Here is a 24714-nt window from a genome sequence, read left to right as displayed (position 1 = left end):
TTATAATCGTGATGTTCAGATTATTTTTGAGTACAAAAATTTGTTATCTTTCATCAGCAATTAATTAAATATTAGATGTTGTAAATAATTACCTAGTGTATTTTATCTTTGTCTGCTAATATTCGAATTTGAGGATGTTATTATAACAATATTTGTAATTGCTTTTCATGAGATTGAACAATTCCGTTTTCTTTTTCTTTCCTTAAACAGTTGAGTTGTTTGCAAGACCTTATGGTCCGTGATCCAACATATGCATTGACTTGTTAAAAGGGGAGACCTAAAACGATAATTAAACATCACTTCTAAAAGTGCGCACTATCTTTTACTTGCCATTCAACTATGCTATACTGCGTCTCATTTAATTGCGGAACAAGTTATTTCGAAATTAATTATTTTAGGTTCATTATCTCATCCAAAATAAGAAATAATATTATAATTTCGTAATAATTAATTTTGAAATAAGTTATTCCATGATAATATCACAATCAAATATAGAATATACTCATCCTAAAATAATATCAATAATAATTATTCCTTATACCAAATGAGTCTTACACTAATTTACTAACCTAACTAATAAGATATCAGTTAATTGAATATGAATAAATTGATTATCCATCTGTTACATACCAAGCTACTTCACATAAAAACTTTAATTAAATTTTGTCTCGAAAAAAGCAGCAGGGAAAATGAATAAAAGTGAAAATGGAATTAGCAGGGAGTACCCTGCACGGTTAAGTTGCTAACTACAAATTTTCACAATGCTCCTCATCTATTAATTCAATAATCTAATGTCAATAAATTTATTTTGCAACTAAATTATTGATTACAGTGCGATTTTGAATAACTCTAGTATTAAACCAACTTGCATACCTTCATGATTTGATTAAGTACATGTTACCTTCTACCAACACTGATTATCAAATAATTTTATCTATTAAAGCAGATATGAGAAATTACATACTCATATTTTTATCACGCATGAAGTAGAAATTAGAAGTAGGAGGCCTACAAAAAACTTCCCCAAAAGAAAATGAAAAAAAGAAAGAAGAAAAGAACCATTTTTCCCGTTGGATTTAAAAGACATTCTAGAGTAGTCTAATTGTCCTCTTTTTAATCGACTATACAAAAATAAAAAAATAAAAAGCAAAATTGGGTTTGTCTCAAGAATTCGACCGTTGAAATCCCTATTGCTGAACGGTCGTCTTTCTGAATATAAATTAAAAATTCACTCCCCTCAATTCTTTCTCAATTCAATTGTTCTCCAAATCCATTATTCAATTACAGATTAAAATTCCATACCATCTCTCTGTTATTACAATAGTTACATCAATGGAGGGAATTACGGGAACAGTTGTACCAAAATCTCCCATTAATGAATCCCTCCAGGAAACAGTTGTATCAAAAGCTCCGATGAATAAAGCTGCTGAAAAGATTGTTGTTGCAGCAGAACCAAAAACACCGCCGCTAAATCGACCATCAATTGTTCAACTGAATTCTCCAATCAAAAGTGGGAATACACCTGATTGCCTTAAGGTCCCCAAGCCATTTAAATACCCTGAGAGGTATACTAATTACTTTTCTTCTCTTCTCTTTGAACTATTTGCACAATTGAAATCGTCGAAGTTCTTATGCTAAGGGGATTGAGCAACTTATATATATATATGCAAAACATAATAGTCGCTTTTGCCCTGTTTACATAGTATAATTTGAACCCCATTGCACCTTTGTGCTTCCGCCCGTGGGAATCATAATAGTTAGCTTATTAACTCCGCGAATAGTACTGAATGTACAGCAATAACATATTTTGATTGAGGCGTATAAGAATTGTTACACAAAGTAATTGGTTTTGTGCAGGTACACAAGTCCAACTGATCAAATGATGTCTCCTGTTTCGAAGAGGCTTCTAATTGGTAGAAGTAGAAAGGCCAGCACACTCTTGCCGCCCTCCAAAAATAGACCTCTTCATCAACATATGGTTCAAGGTTTACAGCTTCAGGAGTCTGGTCTTTGTCAAAGTTTAAATTGTTGATCATGTTTTGTTGTGACTTCAATAAACTATTACTACCCGGGTTTATGCTTATTTTTTCCTTTCATTTCTCAGCCTCCAAATGTAAAAGGGGTGGGGGGGGTGGGGGTGCAGCATTGTTATTTCTCTATTTTATACAATTCACCAGACTTGTAGGGATCATGTTTAACTTGTTTTGGTGTAAATTTCACCTTTATAAAACCTCTTGCAATGAAATGAATAGACTTGTCTTCCCCTAGGACAAATTTTTTGAAAAATTCGTATATCTTTGGAAACAACCTCTCTACTTTTTCACAACTGCAAACTACACATATAGTATAAAAATGTTGTATGAAAATTCGTCTATTTGGGAATTCTGTTGCTTCTGCAGAAATCGTCATAGATCAGGGGAGTTTTATCTCCCCTGTTCATTCTAAGACAACTTCATAAAATAAATCACATTAATCAACCACGAACAAACACCTTAAGTGACTAAACTAAAGGAGAATAATATAGTACAAAGACGGGTGAAAATAATCCATTTTTATACTACTATTATGTCATCATCTAATGATAATTACGTAAACTATACAAAAAAAAAATGGGATTCGTATTTTCTACCATACTATTTATCAGTTAGATTGTTGTTATAAAGCTAGTGACATAGAAAATAAGATAAATTATATATTAAATTCAACGTGCATACAATCTTTAAGCTGTCAATTTATGTCCATCATAACAAATATTTTTTTTGGGAGCATAAGCTTATATTCCAATTCATAATATCTCAATAGTTTATGTCTGGATATGACTTCAATTTTTAAAAAACTTATGCTCCAATAGGCATTTGAAATGGCAAAAGTTAAAAAACACTTGCTAATTTGAATGTCAAAAATTAAGGAAAAATTACCTAATGACACTAATTTATTTACCATATTTTCTATTACTCCTATCCATTTTTAAAATCTCTTCTTTTCATTCGGATACATTAATTCAAAAATTCGGATACATTAATTCAGTAATTCGGATACATTAATTCTGATTCATAAATTATCTCTATGTCCAATGTATCATGCTTTAAATGTTACCTGTTGATACATAAAACATTAATTAATGTATCCGAATTACTGAATTAATGTATTCGAATTACTGAATTAATGTATTCGAATTACTGAATTAATGTATCCGAATTATCATGTTTTTAAGGAATTTCTGTAAATTGAAAAATGATAAAAAAAAATGATAATTAGCCTTTTACACTATATGATTTAGGTAAGTTATACAAAAATTATAGATCATCCAATTGGCCCGCTAATTAGTGTGTAACTTGGGTCATATATGACCAATTGGCCCAAATTTTCATACCCGACCCGAATATCGAGAATATCTTTGGAGTAGATAAAATTGGCGCCAATGGTTGGTTAAACGGAGAAACTGATTAGACATAACCGAAATCGCCGCTTAGCCTTCCTTTCTGTAGCAATGATTTACCTAAAATAAAACCCTTAAACTCCTTTTTATTTTTATTTCTTTGGTTTTTAGTACTTTCTTTCTGAGCCCTAAATCTTTTTTCATTTTTCATTTTTTATTTTTTCATTTCCTATTCAAGTTAATCATCCTCTTAAGAAAATTAAATAATTGAATTCGTTAAATTATTCTCTCTCTTACCCTCACAATCTTGAGGGGTAAGTAGCTGTATCTTATTTTTCTTTTTTTAATCTTTGGATTATCATTAGCAAAACAGGATACAGCTAGTAATCAAGATTTGGCTTTTATGATTAGTGGAATTTCGTAAAATTTTAGGTAAATTCAATTGCTTTTGGCTGTTTTAATTCATAATTAGCATGATCTTCTGTTTTCTTCTTTCAAATTAATTCGCATTTGAACGCGAAATTCTAACCAAAACTGCAACCTGTAAAATGAGCTGAACGATTTTTTTCTTTTCTTTTTTTGGCAAGGTAAAATTGAATTTGAATCAGACAAATTATTGACGATGGTTCAATGTATATATACGAATTATATAGTCGACCCCAACTAGCTTAAGATTGGTGTTGTTGAGATGATTGTTTAACGAGTCTAAAAAACAAGGAGAATTATTCAGTATATTGTTTAAATTGCTAACGAATTGATGCTTTATGTTGATTACAATCCAATGTAAAGGCTTTATTATGTTCATTTTCTTTAGCAGATTCCAAGTCAGGATACAATTGTGTTTTCTATCTCCTCCAAGAATTTTAGAGATGTAAAATGTGTAAGCTTTTTGTCATTTTTACGCATTTCCAATTTCCCAGAATGTGAAAATGACAATCATTCAAAAATTCTGTTTTAACATCAGGCAATTGTGAGTCTATTATGCAATTTTGGTGAATTGTTCTTGTTCTGCAGGAGAACCATTCACTCAAACTACATTAAGCGCGAAAGATTTCTATTGATTGGAAAAGAACAAAAGAGAAATGGAGAACAGGAGTAGTGGTAATAAGCCTTCAATGCAACAACCTGAGGAAATCAAACCACTTATGAAAGTGAAAACATCCGGTTTATCTCCTTCCTCATCACCTCTTTCATCTCCTACTTCATCCGAGTCATCACTAGAACTAAGTAATAGTCGAAAGGACCCTCTTGGAGACGCGGATGCTTCTTTATCAGCATCTTCATCTTCTCCTGATCATGTTCCTAATCATACATCACAATGGAGCATGATAAGTGCATCTCCGCGTGGTGAAGAAGCTCCACAATTTCCTGATTTTTTCCCTCAGACTCCTGAATGGAATGGAGTCAACCCTGTACCAATGAAATCTCCTCCAATGCATACCATGGGTCATCCTCCGGGTTATGATCCTAATCGGATTCCATCATCTATATTTTCAAGCAAGCCTAATAACAGTGGTATGGAATGGAGTACTGCTTCAAATGAGTCGTTGTTTAGTATTCATATGGGAAATAACAGCTTCTCTAGAGATCAATTCAACATGATGTACCGATCTGGTGAACTTATAAAGCCGGAGGAATGGAGTAATTCTCCATATAATGCACCTGATGTTAAATCCAATGAAAAGAAAAACTTGCCTCCTAACCTTCCTCCTCTTGTCGAAGTGGCAACAGATAAAGAGGTAAAGAGTGAAACTAAAATGGAGAGTCCCCGTATGCAAGAAAAGATTATCGAATCTCCCAAAATAGTCCCAGAGGAGAATTATGAAAACAACATCAAAGAGAAGAAGACATCTAATGTCTATGAAGTTCAACATTCTCCTTCAGCGTTCAACAAGTCAGATGAATTTCTACATTCTGCCTCAACGCTCAACAAGTCAGATGGTAAAGTCGTTCCCCAGTTTGAGGCAAGTTACGCTTCCTCGCCTCGCCTTTCCAATGAGAGTGGAAATAGCAGCAGTTCCTTTGCTTTTCCAGTGTAAGATCTACTTTTCGCGACTCCCATATGCAATGCACTATGGTTTTCCTTTCTGTTTCTATACGTGTGGGGGTATCATATTCTGTATGTTCTGATTCTAATCAAAATACAAGGATTGTCCTTCCTTAATATCTGAAGCCATTCTGAAACGTTTAGTAATTTAGACTCTTTTAAATCATGAGTTATGACACACAAGTTCACCTCTTTCACTATTGAATTTGCTTTACATACTTGATTTTTGATGTTCTTTACTTGAGTCAAGGGTCTATCAAAAACAACCCCTCCACCTTCTCAAGGTAGGGGTAAGGCTGCGTACACACCACTCTCCCAGACCTCACTTGTGGGATTACTCTGGGTATGTTGTTATATGCACGCGTTAATCTCTTTCATGGTCTGTGCGTTTACTTGCTTGATGATTCATATATATTTTGGTTCTGTATTGTATACAAGGTATGAGGGTTAGCCTTCCTGGTTTTGTTAACAGATATAAAAAAGTGTCGATCATAGCAGCAAAATATCAAAGAACACATGCTAGTTTTCTTTAAATAAGCATATTACTAACTTGTAGAAGTTTAGAATCTATCTTCTTCTTGTTTTTTCTTGGGTGAAGTTTGCTCTGCTAGTAGTTTGTTCCATGCAGGAAATACATTTGGACTGTGTATAACCTTTTGGTTTGTTGCAGATTACTAAACGATGCTGGGAAAACTGGCTCACTCAAAGCTCCCTCTGCGAAAATGGAGAGACCTCAACCTCAACATCAGCATCAACCAGATTCACAACCAGATCAAATGCAGCAACAATCACAGTCATACTCGAAGCCAGAGTCAAAACCACCAGAGTCACAGCCTAAACTGGGAGTGACCACTTGGTTTTCTTGTTTCTCTTGCTGGCCTCGATGTTGTTAACATAGGCTTCTTCATCCTTGTCCATTGTATGGTTGTACACAAGAAATACTAATTCATTTGGTCTTGATCAAGGAGGACTCCTAGAAGTTAGAACGCTTGTCTTCACCGTAAATTGTAAATTTTCTTTTGCCATGTCAAATACATGAGAGGGCATTCGGTGTTACATATATTACACGGGTGAATAACAAATGAAATAGTCTTTCAATAAGTTTAGCACAAATAATTTTGGGTTAGGCATATGTCGCAATTGAACCCTGCATTTAAGTGGAGAAGGATAGAGGGGCCGGTCTATTATCCACGTACCGCCACCGCTCTGGTTATATAACTGTTTAAGTGGAGAAGGATAGAAGATTGAGTACATTAGCCAAAAGAAAAAGGCTTTTCCGAAAGCTCTGCAGAGCAACAAAATGCACTGATGAGCTCTTCTAAGGAATACTAGTAACTTGATGCGTTTTCAACAACGGTGTTAGTTTATCCGTTTCAAATGCAGGTTAATTTGCTCCTAACCATGTTATAGCGTTAACACCAAAGAAAATAATGCATACCTTGAATGCTGGTGCCATCAGGAAAAAGCAAATTGCGCAATGAATTTTACTTCACCATATGTACCAGACACATGGACAACGTCCAAACCTGTCAGGAACTTACAGAAACATTTTAACCCAGTAGTTTATCCAGGATTATAGCTGAAAACAGATACCATCCAACAGACATGATAACCCCAACAAACTATTAACAAGTATAATACCACACAAATGAAACAGAAATAGAGGAAGGGTAAGCATGATATGCAAACAAATGTAAGTGCCTGCCAAGTAAATCTACAGATACTCTTTATCTACAAAAGTACTTTATAGTCACAAGATCCAAGAAACAAAAAGAAGAGGCGAAAGGATGAGATTATGAAAATGCCTGTCAAGTATATTTATATACTCCATTGGACAAAGCTTCAAAAACAAGGTTACTGGATCTGTATTATAAGCCACTATTCTAGATTTATATACTAGCTAGAAGAACAGTGACTAAAAATATTCCTGTCAACCTGCAACCCAAAACCTTTGTGCTTCTGGTCAGTTCTCTACTCACCAGGTAACTGAAACACATTATTCCTGTTCCTTGATGCTCCAAATCCTAGTAATGTGAAAGCAGTAGTAGACTTTTCTGATGTAAACAAAATTTCCAGCGAAAAGGAAATTTTAAGATAAAGAAATAGAAGATAGCAGCAACCATGCTGCTGGAATGAAAGATTATGAGATCCATCAGCATAGCTAGGTCGATAGAAGCATGATAATAATTGCATCCCTTTAACATAAGGTTGGTTGGTGCAGAAATCTGTCCACTATATCAGCAGCAAGTGTCTTGAAAAGAAGTCCACATAAGTAAAAAAAAGCTCTCGTTCCTATGCCGTCATCAAGTTGGCACTGACCATACTGTCTTATATAAAATTGAGCTTCTTTTATAAAATCCGTAACTCCAAGATATCAGAACCATTCCTGAAAACATGTCATGACTATGACATGCTAAAATACTGAAAGAGATCTCTCAGCTAGGAACGTGTTCTAATATCCTTATCGTTATTAGTTTCTGGAAGAGTAATAGTAATTGGTTGCCAATCAGAGCGAGTTTTAATCCAGCCCTTCAAATTGATAATCATATTAAGGATTTGAAGTACTTCACCCAATGTAAGGTCTTTAAGGCATGCATTTCTAAGAATCAAAGCGGCTTCATACCTGGAAGGCAGACAGAACATGAGAAAAAACTCTTAGAATCATTAAAAATCATGAAGCACAAATTGTTTACCTGCATTCAGATGCTGCTATTGCTGTACGTCCAACAGTTGAACAAAGAAATTTCTCAATCACATTCCAAGTTGCATCCTGATACTGGTTAGGATTTCCACCAAGTGGATTCTCACATTTCCAAATCCTCTCAGTTCTAACAACATATAGATCGAAATCAACTTGTCCTAACTTTAATATCATCTGTTGCTCTAATGCAGTATTTAAGGCTACTGTAACATCAGTATGACGATATTTAGGGTTACCATAGCGTATACAATAACCAATGTTTACTTTGGTAGGCACAATCTTCTCGAGCTTCAAAGTGTTCAAAGAAAGAAGGATGACCCTTATAAGATCTTGAATGTACTCAGGCAGCTGGAGATCCAAATCTGAATTACCACAGAGAGATTTAGAAGCTCCCGATGAGGATGGAAGAAAGGAAAACTCAGGACATACATCACCCTGGTTAATAAAACCACATAAATCACCCCTACCTGCAAGAAAATTACCACCGTTAGTTGCCTCAAGAAAACTCTGGCTTAGTTAAACTCAGTTTCGGTCACAATACTTCCCTACTTTTTCAATCTAAAATTAGGAGTGCAATACAATTTTATGGGGCTATCAGATAAATTACGGATACCAGGATTAGGATGGTGTACAAATGGTGTAGAAAAATCAGCAGAACCTTCAGGTCGTTGAAGCGGAGGTTGCAAATTGTTCTGGCGAGAATTCAATTTCACAAATTTATCTCGAACAAGAGGAGGATGAAATTGAGTACACTGTGAAGGCAAGTTTTCTATGAATTTACTGATCTGGTTTTCTGAACTATCAGACTTCTTGAAAAAATGATGTGGTGCAAACTGCACTGGTGCAACAGCTGGTGCGCGTGGGCAATAGCTGCTACTAGTTTCTTCAATTTTAGCTGGCATACTTGACATGCCGGTCATAGTCAGTTGATTTGAGTTCTTTGGTACGTAATTAGCTTTAGTTTTAGTATCAAAATAGCGTCCAGGATTAGGTAAACTTTGGGCCCCGGAAGCATTAGCATTGGTATTGGCATTGGCATTGGCATTGGCATTCACATTGGAGTAAGCAGGTTGGTTCGCTGATATAGGTTCAGAAATTGAAGTCGCTATAGATTCTTGACGTAATGTGTTAGAACCAAAAGCAAGTTCTCGTGGAGATCCGACAGCAGCAAGGCTTGTCCATTGCCACACATTTGTGGCAGCAGCAGCAAGAGCAGGAGAAGCTCTAAAAGGTTGTGCTAGAAGAATATTATATCTCCTCATCCGTAATTGATGAATGGCATTGGAGAAATCCCTGTCTCCTGATATGAGCAAATAATTGGCAGGTGCAGGATTGTTCACTGCCCAAAATAGCATATCCACCAAAATTTTCTTATCACTAGCATCCTTAACCCCTGTTCATCAAACAAAATTAAATGAATGAATTTGAGTTATCATATGAATGACAGTACATGAAATCTGAAATAAAACTTGTTTGGTTTAGTGGCACGGTAATACGTTTCTTGAAGACAGTTGGAGTCTCTCCCACGAGCAAACGGAAGAATAAATACCAACTCTATCTTTAGAATTCAAGTAAGCCCCCCAAAAGTAGGATTTAAGAATGTTGCTCTTCTATTCTTAGATCGGTGATGTCACCATTTGATCAACGTCTCTCAAATGTTTTTCTAGGGAAAGTGCTTTTTTAAAGTGCTTATCCTTTCAAAGAAAAGAAACATTATTTATAGTATAAAAGTTCTTGTAAAGAAAAAAGTTTTCATTAAGTAAGAGTTATTAATAGGTCCATGAATATTATAAATAAACATCCATGAATATTATAAATAAACATGTAACTTCCAAGAACCTAAAACGTAAAAACTAAATGAAGAATGAATTGTTAAACGTTCACATTCATTTATTTTGGAAACCATGAACTTTTATCGGATGAACTGTTTCAAAATTAACTGAACATTAATTCTAGCAATCCCCCACTTGTTTCAAGAAATTTTAGTTTGAAATTTTTTGAGACATTAATTTAGTAATATGCATCAATAATGATGTCTTTTGGACTTGAACCATTAGCTAGCAAAGACTTTCTAAATCATTGACTACTTAGTGAATGAATCTTGAACTAAGTAGTTCACTGAATGAAGTAGAAAAATACTCCACTCATATTACTTATTTCGTTGAAAATCGAAATCCTTTGATACCTTACGACAATGTGTCCTAAATCCTTTTATCAAAGTGATTTAAGATTTTCCTATTAAAATCTTATTAAAGCGGCCTCCACTTCGCACTTAGAGCGGTGAATTCATCAAGTGTAACTATACATACTCCGACCAAATAGTCCATGAATTTATCAAGAGGATTTAATCTCATCCGCCTTTACAGCAAAGTAAACGTAAATCTATCAAGAGTGTTCCTACACACTTCAATCTAAACAAAGTTATACACTTATTAAGAAAATATAATCTCATACTCCTCTTTAATAGGAATATTGATAAATCTATCAAGAGTTTTCTTACTAACTCCAACCAAGATCCATCTTATACATTTACTAAGAGGAAAGGATCTCAACCTACGCACATCTACTCACTCTTTTAGGAAATGGGAATTTTATTGATGTGCTCCATAGCTGTAACTTCACTTGTTTTTTCCTTTGTACCCAAGATTACATCAATAAGTAGGGTTACCATAAAGTATAGCTAATTTACAACAGGCTTTATTCCCATCCCAGTACAAGTTTCCACCACTAACCCTTTGCATAACCCTTTAGACAAAGGATCTTCTAAATTAAATCTGGACTTCACATATTAAAGCGATATTATGTCATCCTATAGTAATCTTCTCAGATAATTGTTTTTGAAACAAACTTGTCTCGACTTGCCATTATAACAATCACTTGCAGCCTGAAATATAGTGTTTTGATTATCGCAATAGATAGTTAAAGATGACACTAGCTTACTCCACAAAGGAACATCTACAAGCATACTTCACAGCCAATCAGCAAGAATGATAAATGATAATAGTACAAGAAATTTGAAACTTAGAGGCACGTTAATATGTTTCTTGAAGGTAGTTGGAGTCTTTTCCAAGAGCAAACGGAAGGAAAAATAACATCTCCTATCTTTGGGATTCAACTAAGCCACAAAACAAATAACATTCAAAAATGTTGCTCTTCTATTCTTGAATAGGCGATTTCACCATTTGATCAATGTCTCTCAAATGTTTTTCTAGGGAAAGTGTTTTTTTGAAGTGCTTGTCTTTTCAAAGAAACGAAACACTATTTTATAGGATAAAAGTTATTGAAAGAATTTTTTTCTATTAAGTAAGAGTTATTAATAGGTTTATGAATATTAGCAAAAAAAACATGTATCTTCCAAGAAACTAAAATATATAAACTAAATGAAGAAGGAATTGTTAAAGTTAACATTCATTTATTTTGGAAACCAAGAAATTATATCGGATGAACTGTTTCAAGATTAATTGAAACATTAATTCTAACAATTTGCACTTGGCGAGCAAACACTAAAGAATGATGTCACCAACAGTTACCAATCCCAAGCAAGATTTAGCTATTAATTTTCTCAGAGGGCTCACAAATGGGTCTGGAGTAGCCAGGGTGTATGTACTGTAAAATCTTTGAAGGGTAAGGAGATTATTTCCAATAGACCCTTTGCTCAAGAAAATCATTTTCAACAAAAGTTTCCAGGAAAAGCAAGACTAATCTGTTAGGACTAGCTATTAAATTTCTCAAGGGCTGGAGTCTGGAGAGGGTGGGTGTACACATATTTTATCCATGTAAAACCTTTGAAGGGTAGAGAGACTATTTTCACTGGACCTTCTGCTTAAGAAAAACCATTTTCAACCAAGGTTAGAAAGATAAGCAAGATTAAAACGTTAAAGGAAATGGACTAACACGGCTTATTAAACTTGATTCCACTAATTCCTATAGCTTATGAAGATCTTTTTTCATGTAGCAAATGAAGCAAGGATAGAAGAAGGTTTGTTACTATACCGGCCGGGACGTGATTGAGACTGATTCCAGTACTAGAGAGGGCTCGTTGAACGGACGAGGGAATGCCATTGGTGTCGCCGTAGGCGGAAATAGTGACTGGTCCATGATAGTTCATCTTCATCAATGCCGCATTTATATTCTGAGCGATTGTATGGGCGTCGCATCCCCTGGGCACCTGACAATTCTCTATATCCCACCACACCGACGTTTTTACCGCCTCGTATTGCGGTTCCGCCGCTTTTCCGCCGGGAAAACCCGCGTTCAATCCGTCTCCGGCCATCGACTACAACGCCGCAAAGGTTTTCTCTCACCCAGCTACCATTAACCTCGTTTTTCTGATGATTTTTTTGAAAAAACTTTTTCGTTATACCTCTCTCACTCCGCACTTGGCACTTGCACTGGCTGTATGTGAACTGCTCCCACTATCACTTTTTCGAACTGCGCGCTTTCCAACTTATTGAAAACACGATAGAAAAAAAAAAAAGGGAAACTAAAGACTTTTTATTTTACTGGCTCAACAAATTAGTTGTCTAAATTTTTATTTCTCCGTAAAATTTAATCTTCAATCTGGTAATTTTCTTTCCAATTCCTCTTTGGAAGTCTATTATTAAATCAATTTCCTTTTTTCCTTCATTTCTCTTTGGGAAATCTATTAAATCATTTTCCTTTTATAGGATTAGTTTGAATTAACTTGCAACTAGATTATGTTTTCACAATTAATTGTTGAATATTTAGATTAAAATTAGTTTATTTTATCAACCAGGTAAATCATTTAAAATTATATCACACGCAAAGTAAAAAGTTCAAATATTGTTAATCCTTGATAAGGTGAATGTAGAAATAATGGCATTATGAAACAATTGAAGTGATAATCAAATTGAGGTAATTGTAAATAGAAAATCTTATTGAGTTGCTAAGAAGACTTATGAACAGTGAAAATTAACAGAAAACATGTATAGAGTCATGTGTAATCGAGTGAATTTCGAGACAAGAAGGGGTTGTACGGAGGTAAGCATCCTCCACCTTAACCTTAAGACTATGTTTTTGAGTCATCAAAAGGATGAGAGCTCTTAGGAAAAGGTAAAAAAATTAGGATAAATTTTATACTTACAATAATTGGGACTGAGGAGGTGGGGGAATTTATAACATAAGCTGGTGGTAACTATATTTGAAATTTTTGGGCTTTTTTTAGTCGTTACATGGCTAAGATTGGGCACATTAAATGAGAATAAATGAAATCCAAAAATTTCGACATCTAATAGTTGTTTGAGTTATTTACTCGTGAGCACTTTAAATCTTTTTGAATGGATCGTTTCGAGACCCTACTATCCGGTGCGAATAAGATGAGTCCAAGAGCTGATTCTCTGATGGTTGAACAACTCGATGGTTGATTGCAATTCTATGTATGTATGCTTGCCACATGTCCGGTCAAATTGTTTTCGTTCCTTTATATTTTTGCCAATACATTGGATATGTATATGGATCATCAATTTGACTTTACTGTGTCAATCTTTTACTTAGAAATGATTTTTGTTTAGTAGCTTTCTAGCTGCTATATTTGTCCATGTCACTCCGTCCATGCAGTTAATACATTCAACATACCTTACTCAGCATTCTTAGAAAATAATGGAAACGAAGGTTTTCAGGAGAACTGAAATTCTTTTTTCGTTTATATGTTATTATTTCGACGTAGCAGGGATGGATACCATTAGCCTCTATACATTCTTGAAGATTGTGAATCAAATATCTACAAAACACAGGTATGGAATTGAGCTTCTTTTAAAAATCCGTAACTCAAAGATATCTGATCCATTTCTGAAAACATATGGCATGACTATGACATGCTAACATACTAATTAAAAGAGATCTCTCAACTAGGTACCTGTTCTGGTATCCTTATCACTATTAGTTTCTGGAAGAGTGACAGTAATTGGTTGCCAATCAGAATGAGTTTTAATCCAACACTTGAGAGTGATAATCATATCAAGGATTAGAAGTACTTCGCCCAATGTAAGGTCCTTAAGGCATGCATTTCTAAGAATCAAAGCGGCTTCATACCTGGAAGGTAGACAGAGCATGAGAAAAAACTCTTAGAATCATTAGAAAAACCATGAAGCACAAATTGTTTACCTGCATTCAGACGCTGCTATTGCTGAACGTCCAACAGTTGAAAAAAGAAATTTCTCAATCGCATTCCAAGTTGCATCCTGATACTTGTTAGGGTTGCCACCAAGTGGATTCTCACATTTCCAAATCCTCTCAGTTCTACCAACATATAGATCGAAATCAACTTGTCCTAACTTTAATATCATCTGTTGCTCTAATGCAGTATTTAAGACTACTGTAACATCAGTATGACGATATTTAGGGCTACCATAACGTATACAATAACCAATGTTTTCTTTGGTAGGCACAATCTTCTCGAGCTTCCAAGTGTTCAAAGAAAGAAGGATGACCCTTATAAGATCTTGAATGTACTCGGGCAGCTGGAGATCCAAATCTGAATTACCACAGAGAGATTTAGAAGCTCCCGATGAGGATGGAAGGAAGGAAAACTCAGGACATACATCACCCTGGTTCATAAAACCACATAAATCACCCATACCCGCAAGAAAATTACGTACCACCGTTAGTTGCCTCAAGAAAACTCTGGCTTAGTTAACTTCTGTTTCGGTCACAATACTTTCCTATTTTGTCAATCTAAAATTAGGAGTCTAATACAAGTTTATGGGGCTATCAGATAACTAACACATGCCAGCATTAGGATGATGTACAAATGCTGTAGAAATATCAGCAGAACCTTCAGGTCTTCGAAGCGGGGGTTGCAAATTGTCCTGGCGAGAGTTCAATTTCACAATGTTATCTCGAACAAGAGGAGGTTGGGATTGAGTATGCTGAGAAGGCTTATTTTCTATGAGTTTATTGTTTTGTTTCTCTGAACTATCAGACTTTGCGAAAAAAAGATGTGGTACAAACTGCGGTGCAACAGCTAGTGCACGTGGGCAATAGCTGCTACCTGTTTCTTCAATTCTGATGTTGTGGTTCTCTGAACTATCAGACTTCGTGCAAAAAAGATGTGGTAAAAACTGCACTGGTGCAACAGCTGGTGCGCGTTGGCAATAGATGTTACTTGTTTCTTCAATTCTACTGTTGTGGTTCTCTGAACTATCAGACCTTGCGGGGAAAAAATGTGGTGCAACAGCTGGTGCACGTGGGCAATAACTGCTACTAGTTTCTTCAATTCTAGCTGGCATACTTGACATGCCAGTCATAGTCAGTTGATTCGAGTTCTTAGGTAAGTAAATAGCTTTACTTTTAGTAGCAAAATATCGTCCAGGATTAGATAAAATTTGGGCCCCAGAAGCAGTAGCATTGTTATTGGTATTGGCATGGGCATTGGACTAAGCAGGTTGTTTCGCTGATATAGGTTTAGAAATTGGAGTTGGTATAGAATTTTGGCTTAATGTGTTGGTACCAAAAGCATGTTCTCGTGGAGATCCTCCAGCAACAAGACTTGTCCATTGCCATACATTTGTGGCAGCCACAGCAAGAGCAGGAGAAGCATAAAAAGGTTGTGCCAGAAGAATATTATATTTCCTCATCCGCAACTGATGAATGGCATTGGAGAAATCCCTGTCTCCTGAAATGAGCAAATAATTGGCAGGTGCAGGATTGTCCACTGCCCAAAATATCATATCCACCAAAATTTTCTTATCACTAGCATCCTTAGACCCTGTTCATCAAACAAAATTAAATGAATGAATTTGCAATTGGTGTGCAAACACTAAAGAATGGTGTAACCAAAAACAACAAATCCCAAGCAAGATTAAGTAGGAAAGTCTAGCTGTATAGATCCTACTTACCACTCTATTTAAACTAATCTCATTTTAAAAGTACAAAAACGTAAATTTCTCAAAGGACTCCTTCAAATGGGGTCTAGGGATGGCACCTTAACCTGTTTGCAGGGTAGATAGACTGTTTTTGATAGATGCTTAAGAAAATCGTTTTCAATTTTTTTTTTAAAAAACAGATTATAACGATTAAGGAAATGGACTAACGACTTATTAAACTTGATTCCACTACTTCGTATAGCCTATAGCCATGCATCTTTTTCATGTAGCAAATGAAGGTTTGTTACTTTACCGGCCGGGACGTGATTGAGATTGATTCCAGTACTAGAGAGGGCTCGTTGAATGTACGACGGAATGCCATTGGAGTCTCCATAGGCGGAAATGGTAACTGGTCCATGATAGTTCATCTTCATTAATGCGGTGTTTATATTCAAAGCGATTGCATGGGCGTCGCATCCCCTGGGCACCGGACAATTCTCTATATCCCACCACACCGATGTTTTTGCCACCGCATACTGCGATTCCGCTGTTTTTACGCAGGGAAAACTCGCCTTTGATCCGTCTCCGGCCATCGCTCTTGGCACTTGCACAGGTTGAATTTGAACTGCTCCTGCTATCACTTTTTTGAATTGCGCGCTTTCCATCTTATTGAAATAACGAGAGGAAGAACAGCAACTAAAGACTAGAGAGTAGGTTATCAATCAAAGACAATTTCGGTAGCTCAGTTGCTGGGTTATGTCAACTTTTATCTTGTTGGTGGACATTTAAATGTTCCTCTCCATTTCTCTTTGGGAAATCTAATGAATGATTTGAATCAATTTCCTTTTTTTCCCATTTCTCTTTGGGAAATATATTAAATCAATTTCCTTTTTTTCCCGTTTCTGTTTGAGAAATTTTTAAAATCAATTTCCTTTTTGGGATTAGTTTGAATTGACTTGCAATTAGATATGTTTCCACAGAATGTTTAGCGTAAAATTCATTTAATCATCAAGTCACATGCAACCTAACTAATTCAAATATTGTTAACACTTCATAAGTTAAAGAGAGTAATATTGAAAACTCTCATGAACTTAACACAAGTCTGTATAGTTTACATTAGTCGGAATATATAAAACTTTTACATAGAAATGACTTTTTCAGTAGATTCTTTGCCGCTATATTTGTCCATGCCACTTGGTCTATGCAACTGAAGTTTATATATTCAACATACCTTACTCAGCCTTCTTAAAAAATAATGGAAACCGAGGTTTTTAGAACTGAAAATTTATTTTCCAATTCCTTCATATCGTATTACTTAAGTGGAGCAATTTGAATGCTTAATATAAAATACGGCCAGACTCGCCTTACTATATTTAGAACAGTGTAAGCACATTAGAAGAGTCGCAAAACATTTGGAATGATGATGATACAATGAAGAAAGAGATGATCTTCTATGTACACTTATAATTTAAATAGAAGATCGATGATCCTACGATTATCTCAATTGTTCCATTCACAAATCTCCAAAGTTAATCTTTTACTATTTTTATGCGAAAAGAGTTGTACAACTGAATAATGCTTGTAATTAATTGCAAAATCAAATCTCGTCTGTCTTAAATATAATTTTGAAATTGCAATGACTCTATTAAGCATAAGAAAAATTCAAATTTCATTAGCATATAACAATAGGTTGAAATAAAATCACGATAAATTTTCATCCAAATTTATTACAGGGGAATTCAAGCGCCGACATTTGATATCTCGATCTTTGTTCGGATGCCACGAAAGTTGATAAAAATGTTCCTTTCTAAGAAAATAGCAGCAAAATTGAAAGAAAAAAAAAACAGAACTTGAATAAGAGAAAATTATTTTATTTGAAAACATTGTAAGGATTATTCCATAGCTAACAAATCTTTTGCTGCTAACCACACGGTCCAATTTTACCTCATTGACAATAACACATATTTGAGGTATTTATGGTTGATTTCTAGTATTTTTTTATTTTATTTGAATACCCTGCAAAGATTATTATCCATGCCAGTATTAGGATGATGTACAAATGGTGTAGAAAAATCAGCAGAATCTTCAGGTCGTTGAAACGGAGGTTGCATATTGTTCTGGTGAGAGTTCAATTTCACAAAGTTATCTCGATCAAGAGGGGGTTGGGATTGAGTACTCCGAGCAGGCTTATTTTCTATGAATTTACTCTTGTGGTTCTCTCAACTATCAGACCTTTGGAAAAAAATGATGTGGTGCAAACTGAATTGGTGCAACAGCTTGTGCGTGTGGGCAATAGCTGCTACTAGTTTCTTGACATGCCGGTCATTGTCAGCTGATTTGAGTTCTTATGTACGTAAATAGCTTTAGTTTTAGTATCAAAATAGCGTCCAGGATTAGATAAGCTTTGGGCCCCGGAAGCATTAGCATTGGTATTGGTATGGGCATGGGCATGGCATGGGCATTGGAATAAGCAGGTTGGTTCGCTGATATAGGTTCAAAAATTGGAGCGGGTATAGATTCTTGACGTAATGTGTTAGTACCAAAAGCAAGTTCTAGTGGAGATCCGACAGCAGCAAGGCTTGTCCACTGCCACACATTCGTGGCAGCAGCAGCAAGAGCAGAAGAAACTCTAAAAGGTTGTGCTAGAAGAATATTATATCTCCTCATCCGTAACTGATGAATGGGTCCCCGTCTCCTGAAATGATCAAATAATTGGCAGGTGCAGGATTGTCCACTGCCCAAAATAGCATATCCACCAAAATTGTCTTGTCACTAGCATCCTTAACCCCTGTTCATAGAGAGTAAAAAGCTCAAAAATAAAAGGAAAAAGAAGATGGGACGGGGGCATCACCGGCGGCGATCATTGACGCCGTCAGTGGACTTCGGTGTAGACGATGAAGAAGAAATATCATCGAGCTCAAATGAAGTGCGTTTCATGCAAGGAGGATTACAGCTCCTGTGACGCCAGCACTTGCCGGGAGTGTTACGAAGAAGCTAGCGAGACTGAGGAAGAGCTCAAGCGTGAGATCGAAGATCTTAAAGCCAAAGTCAACTTTCTCCGTTTCTGGGGACAATCCCACCACCATCACAAACAACACCAACGAACTGTAACCTTCTTCTCCGACATCGTTTTGGTCGCTTCCCATGATGAATCTGGCAACTCCACCCCTCACCCTGTTCCCGTTCCTGCAAATCGTGCTCTCCTTGCCAATCGTTCCCCGGTTTTCAGAGCTATGCTTGAAAATGAGATGGAAGAAAGTCTCAGCGGCACTATTAAAATCAGTGACGTGTCATATGATGCACTTCGTGCCTTTGTGACCTATTTATACACTGCTGATGCCTGCCTGGATGAGCTTATGGCTTGTGACCTTTTGGTTTTGGCAGAAAAATACCAAGTGAATCATCTGAAACATATTGTGAGAAGTTTCTAATTTCCTAATTAAACTGGGAGAACTCACTTCCTAACTATGGATTTGCTCACCAACACAATGCAAAGAAGTTGCTTGATGCAGCGTTGTCATTGATCATGGAAAACATGGACAAGCTGAGAAAGCGAGAAGAATACAAAGAACTCGTGGACTAGGATCCCAGACTAGTTGTAGAAATCTATGAAGCTTACCTTTCCAAACAGGTTAACACTGCTGTGCATAAAGATCCAGTTGCTAAAGCATAGCCCCATGGTCATATTAACTTCAGTAGTAGAAGGATTGTCTAAATATATAAATCCCCAATTTTCCTATTTGGAAACTGGGGCTTCCAAAGGAATAAAAGAAGCATGGATCGTCATATATGCAGATGTTCCATTTGGGGGAAATTTTTTTTAAAAAAAAGGAAGTGATGAATAAAGATTTAAGAACACAAACTCAAAAATATGCATTTCTGAAATCGAAACTTGAAAGTCGTTAGATCAGACCTGAGCTATTCGATCAGAAACACTATCTACAGGAAGTTGAACAGCTCGAACATCCTTGATCTTCAAGTAGTTATACATCACAACACTACATAATCATCATCATCATCATATATATATATATATATATATATATATATATATATATATATATATATATATATAGTGGGAAGAATGTTAGGCAAAAATTAAATTACGATTTTACCCCTATATTAAATTTAAATGTTATAAACTATTTAGTAAATTAAATATTAAATAGTAAATCATCATATTAGTACATGAATCAACCACCATAAAGTCTCTTGAATATAAATTTTTTGTATTAATTTCAAGCTAGAGTAAATTCATGAATTTTTTATTTTGTTCATCTTCCAATTGGAAATATGAATGGTTATGTCTGTCCTTCGCAAAAAAAAAAAAATTATACAGATAACTCCTCAATCACCGTTGTTCATAGAACCACATAAATCGCCCCTACCTGCAAGAAAATTTCCACCATTAGTTGCCTCAAGCAAACTATCTGGCTTAGTAAACTTCAGTTTCGGTCACCCATATTTCCCTATTTTGTCAATCTTAAATTAGGAGTGTAATACAAGTATATGGGGCTATCAGATAAATTACCCATGCCAGCATTGGGATGATGTACAAATGGTGCAACAGCTGTGGCGAGTGGGCAACAACTGCTACTAGTTTCTTCAATTCTAGCTGGCATACTTGACATGCCGGTCATAGCCAGTTGATTCGAGTTCTTAGGTACGTAAATAGCTTTAGTTTTAGTAGAAAAATAGCGACCAGGATTAGATAAACTTTGGGCCCCAGAAGCATTAGCATTGGTATTGGTATTGGCATGGGCATTGGAATAAGCAGGTTGGATAGCTGATATAGGTTTAGAAATTGGAGTTAGTATAGAATTTTGACGTAATGTGTTGGTATCAAAAACATGTTCTCGTGGAGATCCTCCAGCAGCAAGACTTGTCCATTGCCACACATTTGTGGCAGCAGCAGCAAGAGTAGGAGAAGCATAAAAAGGTTGTGCCAGAAGAATATTATATTTCGTTATCCGCAACTAATGAATGGCATTGGAGAAATCACCGTCTCCTGATGAAATGAGCAAATAATTGGCAGGTGCAGGATTGTCCACTGCCCAAAATAGCACATCCACCAAAATCTTCTTATCACTAGCTTCCTTAGACCCTGTTCAACAAACAAAATTAAATGAATGAATTCGCACTTGGCGTGCAAACACTAAAGAATGATGTAAACAAAAACTACCAATCCCAAGCAAAATTAAGCTGGTAGCTAGGGCTAGCTGTATAGATCCTACATACCACTTCATTTCAAGTGATCTCAATTTAAAAGTACATAAAGGCAAATTTCTTATAGGGACACGTTAACCTTTTAGTAGGGTAGCTAGACAAATTATTTCTAATAGATGCTCAAGAAAATCATTTCAACAAAGTTTTTTTAAAAGAGCAAGATGATAACGTTTAAGGAAATGGACTAACATGACTTATTAGACTTGATTCCATTATTTTGTATAGCCTATAACCATTCATCTTTTTCATGTAGTAAATGAAGGTTTTGTTACTTTGCCGGCCGGGACGTGATTGAGACTGATTCCAGTATTAGTGAGGGCTTGTTGAATGGACGAGGGAATGCCACTGGTGTCGCCATAGGCGGTAATAGTGACTGGTCCATGATAGTTCATCTTCATTAATGCCGTGTTTATATTCAGAGCGATTGCATGGGCGTCGCATCCCCTGGACACCTGAGAATAATCTATATCCCACCACACCGATGTTTTTCCCCCACGTACTGTGGTTCCGCTGCTTTTGCGCCGGGAAAACACGCCTTCAATCCGTCTCCGCCCATTGCTCTTGGCACTTGCACAGGTTGAATTTGAAGTGCTCCCGCTATCACTTTTTTGAACTGCGCGCTTTCCATCTTATTGAAAAAATGAGAGGAAAAAAAAGCGTCTAAACTAGACAGTAGATTGTTAGAATATATGAGTCCACCACACGAGTCAGGGGATCAGGTCCTTTGACACAATCAGTCAACAGAATGCTCAAGTTGAGTGCGAAAAGTAAAATGACACACAATGTTTACGTAGAAAACCTCCTTGCTCAAGATAGAAAAAAACACAACCTGACCTTCAGGATTCAGCTGTCAATCTTCATTAAGGTGCAGGAGTAAAGTAAACCATTACAACCTATTGTACCTAATTATTAACCCTCTTCACCCTTTGCTTGTAACAACACTATTACAAGCCTCAAGCCTAAGCAATGTAATTATTGCCTACTACACCACTGCTTCTCAATGATGTAGACTTTTCAAACTCATTCCAAAACTAACTCTAGCAATGAAGTCACAGTAAAACAATACATCTGCAAATAATCGAGATTCCTTTATACATCAGGAACTGATTTTACAATGTTACACATAAAACTCAAACTACAACACAACTACAACGAAGAATATCTTGAGCAGCTCTATCAGGTCCCGAGCAGATTTTGTTGAAGTTCTTCTTTTCTTGAGAGAGCACCAACACACGTTTTGATTGTCAAATCTTAGAGTGAAAAACTTACTGACTTGGTTTTCCAAGGTTTTTGTATATACCTTGGAGATCCACACAACCTAGGATCCATTGCTGGCTCTACCAACCCCAGCAGAGAATGGCAGTTTTACAGCTGGTTGATCTGCAACTTAACTTGCTCATGGGACCAGGTCGACGAGGTCCGAATATCATGTCCTATAGTTTGTTGATCATCAAAACTAAATAACATAGGTTATCAATGTAGCTCGTCTGGTTGTCTCAACTTTAACTTCTTGGTGAACATTTAAATAGTCTTCACAATTTCTGTTTTGGGAAATCTTTTGAATAATTTGAATCAAACTTCCTTTTATTGCCATTTCTCTTTCGAAAATCTAATTTAAAAAAATCCTTTTTTTCCCATTTCTCTTTGAGAAATTTATTTAATCAGTTTCCTTTTTGGGATTAGTTTGAATTGACTTGCAATTAGATATCTTTCCCCAAATAACTGTTGATTGTTTAGCTTAAAATTCATTTATTTTGTCAAACAGTTAAATCATTTAATAATCAAGTCACATGCAACACAAATAATTCATATAATGTTAACCCTTGATAAAGCAAAGAGAATACTTCTGACTTTCGTTTTTGAAGTATTGACAATTTTAAGAACATTCATCTACTTGACTAACTGAACTTAAAGATATTCTTAATTTACCACATGGCATAGCAAATGATTTCAAACTCATGTAGGGCCGTGAGACTCTTAATAAAAAGTTGAGATTAGTGTTGAAAACATCCTAAACTTGACAAGAATTATTAGTTTTGTCTTCAAACTACTGACCGTCTTAAAAACACTTCTTTAGTTGACTAACTAAAATTAAATACCCCCGATCTTGTCACATGGGTGAAATAAAAACTCCATCCCAATTTTATCCTATAATATTTTCACCCTAAATAATATACCCGCTCTATGACCCAATTTTTTTTTTTAAATAATCATGTAATCATAATTCTTAAATCTATTAAATCAATTTTCTTTTTCCCCATTTTTTCTTTGGGAAATTTTTAGTGAATTTCTTTTTTTTTCCTTCCCATTTCTCTTTTGGAAATCTATTAAATCAATTTTCTGTTTTCCCAAATTGTCTTTGGGAAATCTATTAAAGCAATTTCCTTTTTGGGATTAATTCTTTTTGCCTACTCCTGGAAAAGAGGACCGACTTGCAATTAGATATGTTTCCATTATTGATTGTTGAATCATGAATATTTAGCTACTTAAAATTCATTTATTTTTTCAACCAGTTAAATCATTTAATAATCAAGTCACATGCAATGTAACTAATTCAAATTTTGTTCATCCTTAATAAGGCGAATGTAGAATGATGCCTTTATGAAAACAACGGATAACCAAATTGAAGTTATTGAGAATAGAAAATTTTATTGAGTTGTTCGAAACACTTGACAAACAGTGAAAACTAAAAGAAAATATGTGTAGAATCGTATATAATTAGATAAATTTTAAGACAAGAATGGGTTATTCAATTAGTAAGCACTCTCCACCTCCACTCCATCAGATTTTTTCCTACAATTGTTTACCTGAAATAATATATCCGCATTATGACCAAAATTTTTTAAAAAAGTAATCATGTAATCATAATTCTTATAATAAATATTTATAATGAGTAATAGAAATAGTTGGAGCATGTTCAAGAAAGAAGTTTGTATTAAATTAAAGAATGTAAAACAAACTGAACTAATTCTTGGCCCTTGAGACTGAAGTCTGTCACGACACCACTCCAATTACGATAAATTTAAAGATAATTAATTACACTCCTTCAATTCCTTCAAAACATAGACACACAATTTAGAAGAAGCTGAAGGATCCATAATCAGAAAAATGACGGAAAAAATGATGCCAAAGACCAATCGCTATTTTTTATGTATTTACACCAAAGTAAATAATTTAACAATAAGTTATATTCATTAAACAGGTCTTTGGCATCTTTTGATTATTTTTTTGTTGTTTTTGTTTGTCAAAAAAAAGGTCATGGGGTTGTATATTATTTTGGATCGAATAAATTATAATGAAAAAAATATAACGGAGGTAGGTTATAAGGAAAAAATCTAACGGAGGTGGATTAATTTTTTATTTCACCCAATAAAAAAATAACAAGTAATAAATAATATTTTTAAAATAAAATAAAGACGAGGTTGTTAATTAGTTTCCTTCATGAACTTGACAAGAATTATTAGTTTTGAAACACCCCCCCCCCCCTATTTGACTAATTGATTTTTAAAACACCCCTCTCATTTCATATAATATATCT

General features: G+C 35.3%; 3 protein-coding genes and 3 pseudogenes across 4 annotated transcripts; 3 read left to right on the top strand and 3 right to left on the bottom strand.

Moving 5' to 3' along the window:
• The first annotated feature begins 1237 nt into the window (after nucleotides 1-1237).
• Nucleotides 1238-2267, top strand: LOC129873832 (uncharacterized). The gene is made up of 2 exons (XM_055949022.1): nucleotides 1238-1565; nucleotides 1858-2267. Exons 1-2 carry the CDS (start codon nucleotides 1333-1335, stop codon nucleotides 2030-2032), a joined length of 408 nt encoding a protein of 135 aa, XP_055804997.1. The 5' UTR covers nucleotides 1238-1332; the 3' UTR covers nucleotides 2033-2267.
• A 1924-nt stretch (nucleotides 2268-4191) lies between these two features.
• On the top strand, nucleotides 4192-6577 carry LOC129874179 (uncharacterized). Its single transcript, XM_055949425.1, has 3 exons — nucleotides 4192-4259; nucleotides 4394-5414; nucleotides 6097-6577. The coding sequence occupies exons 2-3, from the start codon at nucleotides 4462-4464 to the stop codon at nucleotides 6317-6319; spliced, it is 1176 nt and encodes a 391-aa protein (XP_055805400.1). The 5' UTR covers nucleotides 4192-4259; nucleotides 4394-4461; the 3' UTR covers nucleotides 6320-6577.
• Nucleotides 6578-7516: 939 nt separating this feature from the next.
• On the bottom strand, nucleotides 7517-12599 carry LOC129875238 (uncharacterized). Of its 2 annotated transcripts, none has more exons than XM_055950688.1 (4): nucleotides 12121-12599; nucleotides 8741-9520; nucleotides 8120-8594; nucleotides 7517-8049 (listed from the first exon to the last, which is right to left on the bottom strand). In XM_055950688.1, the coding sequence occupies exons 1-4, from the start codon at nucleotides 12398-12400 to the stop codon at nucleotides 7866-7868; spliced, it is 1719 nt and encodes a 572-aa protein (XP_055806663.1). In that variant the 5' UTR covers nucleotides 12401-12599; the 3' UTR covers nucleotides 7517-7865. The 2 variants fall into 2 exon arrangements, with proteins under 2 accessions (XP_055806663.1, XP_055806664.1); XM_055950689.1 differs by having other exon boundaries at nucleotides 8786-9520.
• A 1395-nt stretch (nucleotides 12600-13994) lies between these two features.
• Nucleotides 13995-16543, bottom strand: LOC129872763 (uncharacterized; annotated as a pseudogene).
• Nucleotides 16544-17953: 1410 nt separating this feature from the next.
• On the bottom strand, nucleotides 17954-21732 carry LOC129872762 (uncharacterized; annotated as a pseudogene).
• On the top strand, nucleotides 18872-19675 carry LOC129874072 (BTB/POZ domain-containing protein At4g08455-like; annotated as a pseudogene).
• Nucleotides 21733-24714: the final 2982 nt, after the last annotated feature.

The sequence above is a fragment of the Solanum dulcamara genome, chromosome 11 (assembly GCF_947179165.1).
Source record: "Solanum dulcamara chromosome 11, daSolDulc1.2, whole genome shotgun sequence".
NCBI classification, from domain to species: Eukaryota; Viridiplantae; Streptophyta; class Magnoliopsida; order Solanales; family Solanaceae; genus Solanum; species Solanum dulcamara.
The sequence above is the reverse complement of the archived record's forward strand: the minus strand, read 5'-3'. Positions and strand labels throughout refer to the sequence as shown.